Here is a 6,869-nt window from a genome sequence, read left to right on the forward strand (position 1 = left end):
CACAACTGCCTTCCCTGCCCACAACTCCCCTCCACAGCACAGTCATTAGTGAAGGAAATGTTTCCACGTTTAACCTCGAATTCCGACCAAGCCCTCTCCGCAGTTGTGGAGGGAGGCACTGCACGGCCTGGCGGCGGAAATCTGGCGCTCCGGGGGGAAACACGTGCCATGACCTCCCTCGGCCTCGCTGTCCTCACGGCAGCCTCTGGCCAGAGTCAGCACACAAAGGAAGGCACCTCCCGGGAGAAGGCTGGCTGCCTCTGCTGAAGGATTGTATCCAGTTTCCAAGAACGAAGGGCCCTTCGTTCACCGCAGGTCCGAGAGTTCACACATCTTCTTCCCGTGTCGCTGGAGGGCTGGCGATGCCACAGCCCCGGACTTCCATCCCCGGAGCCCAGAGGGCAACCTCTCAACCCCTGATGACACGACGCGGGCTGCCCTGCCACCGTCCCGGCAAAAGCTGCCTAATGGCCTGCACTTAACCGGCAGGTGCGAGTGCCTGTGAGAGACCAGGGTGAGGGCCAGCGGGCAGGCCGCACTCCAGGAGAAAGTGAGTGAGAGCCGCCTCTCGCACGGCCCTCGGAGCCCGCTGCCGCGTGCTGCTGGCCACGACCTGCTCTTGTTCAGGTCAACTCTTAAAGTTCACTGGTCACAGATTTTTCTCTCAACACATGCTATTTATAAAAATTAATAAAGGATCAAAGAGCATTGTCTAAAAAGAGCCACAGGAGAGGCTGGAGGGAGAGACGGCCGAGAGGGCCGTGTCCGCAGCACACGTGCCCCGGGTGGTTACGATGCCAGCCATCCGTGCTGCGAGCTGACGCAGGCTGGCCCGTTCTAAATACTCCTCCGTCAGCACTCGGCTGAGGAGCAGAAGCCGGCATGCAGCACAAGCGCTCAGGCTGAGGGCCAGGGGCAAGCCCTGCCTCCTCCTGGAGGCGTCCTAGAACACACGGAAAGCCGAGCTCCCGTTTAGGCCTGAATGCTGGACTCAGCCTGATCACAAGCCTTTTCTGTTTTACTCTCCAAATAGTCTGAGCATCGGAGGGTTTCCCTACACCATACCAGGGGGGGATTGCTCCGATCTCCTTCTAGGGGGAGTACTGTCTCTGGGCTGTACGTGCAGCCTCACCTCCGGATGCACAGGAGAGCCGTGTTGCAGCACCAGGCGCGAGAGCGGTACTCCAAGCTTGACCGGCAAGAGTGAGTGCTCGGTCCACTCTACCCACGGCCAAGGCAGCCTGCACTCAGCAATACGGCACTCACACAGCACCAGTGATGTGTCGTAGTGATGGTGAAACCCAAGAGGGCTAAGAAAAAAGGGAGACTCTGTTCTTGACAAGAACATAAGGGCCACTGTTGGTACCAACAAGGCACAATAAGGAAAGCTGTCTCAACCGACTGGTCTTCGAGGCCGCAGGGTTGACCACCAAGCACAGAAGGGAGGGACAGTGACTCCTTCTGGGCGAGGGAAGAACTGCAGGAGCAAGAGACAAAATTTCAGGATGATTCCAGAGGGTCCCGGAAAGAGAACTAGTGGGTAGTCTTAATTCCAGGAAAAATAGTCATAAGTAAAAGCTGTCTTTGCCAAGGAAGATTACAAATGCTAGATTTCAGGGTGACACGGCTGGCCTCTGAGCACAGACTGACTGATCACTCCCTTCTCCAAGGGAATGTTTTCTTTTCAAGCAAGGCCGTGTGGTATTACGTCGCCCAGAGCAAACACACCACCGCGATCGTATTCTTCCTTTCTTCTCGGTGAACTGCCAAGTCGCTCACTTTGCTACTTCAACATCTCCAACCAGAAATGGTCAAACGTTGCTACTGGTTTTCCTTTTTTTAATTTGTTGAAGGAAGTGTGCACTCACCAGAGGGACAGAGACAGAGAGACAGACAGAGAGAGAGCGCGAGCAAGAAAGCTCTTCCCAAGGAGCCTAGTCATGCCCTTCCCTTCTCCTCCACTCCTGCCCCCTCTCGGGCTTTGGGCACACACGCGCATGCTCTCAGTGAGTCTCCCAGGCAGGTCCGGAACGCGAACGGCAGGGTCAGCCCTGTGATCCAGCTGCCCTAACACCAACCAGGGGGGGATTGCTCCGATCTCCTTCTAGGGGGAGTACTGTCTCTGGGCTGTACGTGCAGCCTCACCTCCGGATGCACAGGAGAGCCGTGTTGCAGCACCAGGCGCGAGAGCGGTACTCCAAGCTTGACCGGCAAGAGTGAGTGCTCGGTCCACTCTACCCACGGCCAAGGCAGCCTGCACTCAGCAATACGGCACTCACACAGCACCAGTGATGTGTCGTAGTGATGGTGAAACCCAAGAGGGCTAAGAAAAAAGGGAGACTCTGTTCTTGACAAGAACATAAGGGCCACTGTTGGTACCAACAAGGCACAATAAGGAAAGCTGTCTCAACCGACTGGTCTTCGAGGCCGCAGGGTTGACCACCAAGCACAGAAGGGAGGGACAGTGACTCCTTCTGGGCGAGGGAAGAACTGCAGGAGCAAGAGACAAAATTTCAGGATGATTCCAGAGGGTCCCGGAAAGAGAACTAGTGGGTAGTCTTAATTCCAGGAAAAATAGTCATAAGTAAAAGCTGTCTTTGCCAAGGAAGATTACAAATGCTAGATTTCAGGGTGACACGGCTGGCCTCTGAGCACAGACTGACTGATCACTCCCTTCTCCAAGGGAATGTTTTCTTTTCAAGCAAGGCCGTGTGGTATTACGTCGCCCAGAGCAAACACACCACCGCGATCGTATTCTTCCTTTCTTCTCGGTGAACTGCCAAGTCGCTCACTTTGCTACTTCAACATCTCCAACCAGAAATGGTCAAACGTTGCTACTGGTTTTCCTTTTTTTAATTTGTTGAAGGAAGTGTGCACTCACCAGAGGGACAGAGACAGAGAGACAGACAGAGAGAGAGCGCGAGCAAGAAAGCTCTTCCCAAGGAGCCTAGTCATGCCCTTCCCTTCTCCTCCACTCCTGCCCCCTCTCGGGCTTTGGGCACACACGCGCATGCTCTCAGTGAGTCTCCCAGGCAGGTCCGGAACGCGAACGGCAGGGTCAGCCCTGTGATCCAGCTGCCCTAACACCAAGCCACGGGCTGGCCTACTACTGGTTTGCAATAAATAACATTTACAACAATCCTATCGAACATAAAACCTCTAAACTACACTGAGTAATAGCTATTGCTAAAGAGATTTCTCTGTCTTGAAACTGCCTTCCGCCTGGGAGCTCTGCGGTCTGGCCAAGACGTTCAGTCTTGAAAGGCAGAGGATATAAGGAAGAGTTTGGAAAAATCAGCTCAAAAAATTATCACAAATGTAGAAGATTCTTGTATTCTTTGTATTATAAGTTGCAGTACTTAGAAAATTAACAAAAATGAGGAGAAAATAGACAAAAGTAAATTTTGCTCATTTTACATTTTACAATCAGCCTTTCTTTCCTTACCTGAAGAAAAATTACATAATCTAGATATTGCCCAAGAAACAGAAATGGAAGTGTACACATTCGATTCTGTCTCTCCCATCCCCCAGTCCCCTACCAGCTGGGATTGCAGTGTGGCGTCGAAGGCCCGCTCACAGGGAGAGAGGGGTCTTCCCACTGCAGTCGCAGCCTCGGCCAGCCAGGCCCCCAGGCGGGCATGTACCTCTCGCCGATGTCTTTAGAGAGGAAGATAAAGATCGCTCAGTGCATCTGCATCGTCCCACTGCATTTGATCCAGTGCCCACTTACAAAATGTATGAAGCTCCCACACACTTGTGAGCAGGAGTTCTGACCAGGAGAGGCCCGCCGACTGCTTTCACGAGCGGGCCCTGGCTCCACGTGGGTACCCGCCGGCGCCTGCCCTGCTGGGGACAGCAGTGCCCTCCTGCAGCAGCCCCAAGGTGTAAAGCTCTTAGCATCCAGTTAGAGACCACGGAAACGGGAAGCAGAAGGGTGGGTATTGATAAGGAGCTGCCCACTTACATGAAGGCGTTCACCAGGGGGAGACAGTTATGAAAAACATTTCAAAACAATCATTACTGTCATAATCTTCGAAGAGAGCCTTTTAATGTCAAAACGTTAAAAAGACATCTTATTATATCTGCCTGCCTGTGGCCACATCACAAGACAGGGCTGTTACGGTCAGCTTCCTTGTCAGGGAGGCAGCACACGGCCTCCAGCCTCCAGCCTCCCTTTCAGCCGGGTGGCCTGCAGCAGTCCCAGCCCAAGCCTGTGAATGGCGGAGACCCTGGCCCCTCACCCCACAGACCCCTGCACACTCTCAACTGTTCTGTGGCCTAGTGGGGATGCCCCAGGCAACATCGAAAGCCATGGGTGAGCAGTGGGGGCTGCCTTCTGCCCGGGGCCTCGGTAACTGCTGAGAGCAGAGCATCCACCCAACTCCTTCAGCCTCGAACCACTGGGCGTTAAGAGACACACATTTCTCATGCATTTATGCCACTACACATCTGCTATTAGAAGACTTAGTCCACACGATTGAACTTAAAATATGGGCTACACATCAATAGAAAGACAAACATCCAATTTTTTAAAGGACAGAATATGCGAACAAATACTCAGAGAACATATACCAGAGGCCGCCCAGCACGTGGAGACACTACATTATCAGTTTCCGAAACAATGCAGATTAAAACCACGGCCTGGTGGTTAAGGGACCAGACCACACATGACTGAGTGCGGTTCAAACCCTGGCTCTGACGGCTTGAAAAACACACCAGAAGCACGTGCACGCATAGCTCAAATCCAGACTGGGTGGGAAATGAAGGGATGACAGTGCGACCACACTCCCCGGGGCTGCTTGTGCTGCTCCTGTCTGTCTCTCTGGGAAGCGCATATGCCCCATGCACACCAACACGCGTGCGCGCGTGCACACACACACACACACGCCCTCTGGCAATGAAACAGACACACGCACACATGCCCTCTGGCAATTAAACACACACATAGGCATGCACACACGCACACACACGCACATGCCCTCTGGCAATTACACACGCACACACAGGATTCCACTTCATACCCACCAGAATGACTAAAATCTAAGACTGACAACACTAGAAGCTGGGGGAACAGAACAGCTGGAACTTCCACAGCTCCTGCTGGCGGTAAATGCGCAACCACACGAGACAAGGGCTCCACGGGCCTCGTAAACCTTGGCTTCCCTCAGGACCCAGCAAACCCACTCCTGGTCCTTCCACAGAGAAAGGGGGCACGCCCATGACTGCCGATCAGGGTAGTGAGGAGCTGAGCTGCCTCCAGCGAGCGCGCCGGCCCCCGCAGCCCCAGTCGATGGTATTTCACAAGGCAGATGCTGCAGGCCGGTCCACTGGGCAGAGACTGAGCAGAGACTCACTGAGCCGAGTTAAGGAAGCCACTAATGAGGAAGCCCAGCCAGGCTCAGAGTGCAGGGGAGACCTTCAGAAACGAACAGATTTTGTTTTCTGAAAAATCTCATGACATCGTCTGCCTTTTTCTGAACCCACGAGAGGCCAGGAGAATTGCAGCGAGAACCAGGACCACGGCCCTGGGTAGGGAGCGTCCCGGCCCAAGAAGTTGGATTCTAATCTTGACCGCCACTAGCTGGCTGCAGGCCCTTGATTAAGGCTCTGAGCATCTCTGGTTCGCTTTGATTAAGAACTGGTGTAAAACCCACCACTCCCAGCCGCCTGTAACAGACAGGACCAGGGCGCCATCTCCCAGGCCCTCAGAGGACGGCAGCCTCTGCAGCAGGACCCAGGAAAGCCATCGGAGAGCAGGTTCTCAGCCCTCCAGCGTGCCCTGAGACAGCAGCCCTCCAGGTTAGGGAGAGTCTTTAGACCCTAGGCCATCCTGAAGCCCGCTGGGACCACGTGTTCTCCGTGTTCTCAGAACACAAACTCAAGGGAGCCCTTGGAGACAATGCACCCCAGACACAGCCCACTCCCCTCAGGCCACTCCCTTTCAGCTCTACAGGTAAGCGGTCCCTGAGCCCTCCCCACTGGGATTGGGGAGGAGGGGAACCTGGCCTCTCAGACTAGACTGGAATTTTAATGTCTTGTCCCTGGGGGCTCCTGGCCCACAGGCACACTCCCAGGGTATTCATTAACCCCTAAGGTCACATGGGCTTTTAAATCATGCAACCCCCCCCCCTCAAAAACGCTGGGCTTTATGTTTTTAAGTGCAAATGAATAATGGATGTAAAAATTCCTTTATTTAGTCCTTTAATGCAGTGCAGACCTTATCAGTCTGGGGACAGAAAGACACACTCGGTCTCCCCTCCCAGGCACCCCACAAACAGAAGCCATTAGTATTATTTCAGGAAGGTCAAAGTGGCCTGCTCTCACTCCTCCCCCTTCCTTCCGTGCAGCTGCAGCTCTCCGCCTGTCCCAAGCGCCTCCATTCCGCCTTCTGCCTGTGACCTCTGTCCCAGCTGGCCAAAGTGCAAAATTCGGAGTCCGTCGCCCGCGCTGTGCCGCGGCCTCACGCCCCAGGACCCCGACCTCGCCTCCCACGAACGCAATGTCCCTCCGGCCGAGGAGGCCCGAGCGCAAGCTCGGCCGCGCAGCCGCCCCGCCGCCGCCCCCCCGCCCCGCGCCGCCGCCCCACTGCCCCGAGCCCCCTTCTGCCTCCCATGGAGAGAGGCAAGATCCCTTCAGGTCGGCCCGGCGCGTGCTGGGCCGTTACTCGCCGGGCACCGGGCGCACCTGCGCGGCCCGCTGCTCCTTCCAGAGCTTCATCTGGTCGCTGGCTGGATCCCGGCTGTCGGCCATGGTGTCCGGTCAGCGTTGCAAAACAAGTTTGGTGCCAAGGCGCGCGTCCACCAGCTCCACAGACTGCTGGGCTGGGCTCGGCTCAAGTAGGCTACCCGGCCCCGCCCACCGGCCCCGCC

General features: G+C 55.3%; 1 protein-coding gene across 1 annotated transcript in view; it reads right to left on the bottom strand.

Annotated features, from left to right (window-relative positions):
• CAT (catalase) overlaps nt 1-6,839 on the bottom strand; it is a 35,231-nt gene extending 28,392 nt beyond the window's left edge. The window contains exon 1 of the mRNA XM_006162101.3: nt 6,685-6,839. Within this exon, the coding sequence (XP_006162163.1) occupies nt 6,685-6,750 (66 nt within the window). The 5' untranslated portion in view covers nt 6,751-6,839. The remainder of the gene's footprint in view (nt 1-6,684) is intronic.
• Between the last annotated feature and the right edge of the window lie 30 nt (nt 6,840-6,869).

Source organism: Tupaia chinensis, unplaced genomic scaffold (genome assembly GCF_000334495.1).
Source record: "Tupaia chinensis unplaced genomic scaffold, TupChi_1.0 Scaffold139733_1, whole genome shotgun sequence".
In the NCBI taxonomy this organism is placed as follows: domain Eukaryota; kingdom Metazoa; phylum Chordata; class Mammalia; order Scandentia; family Tupaiidae; genus Tupaia; species Tupaia belangeri.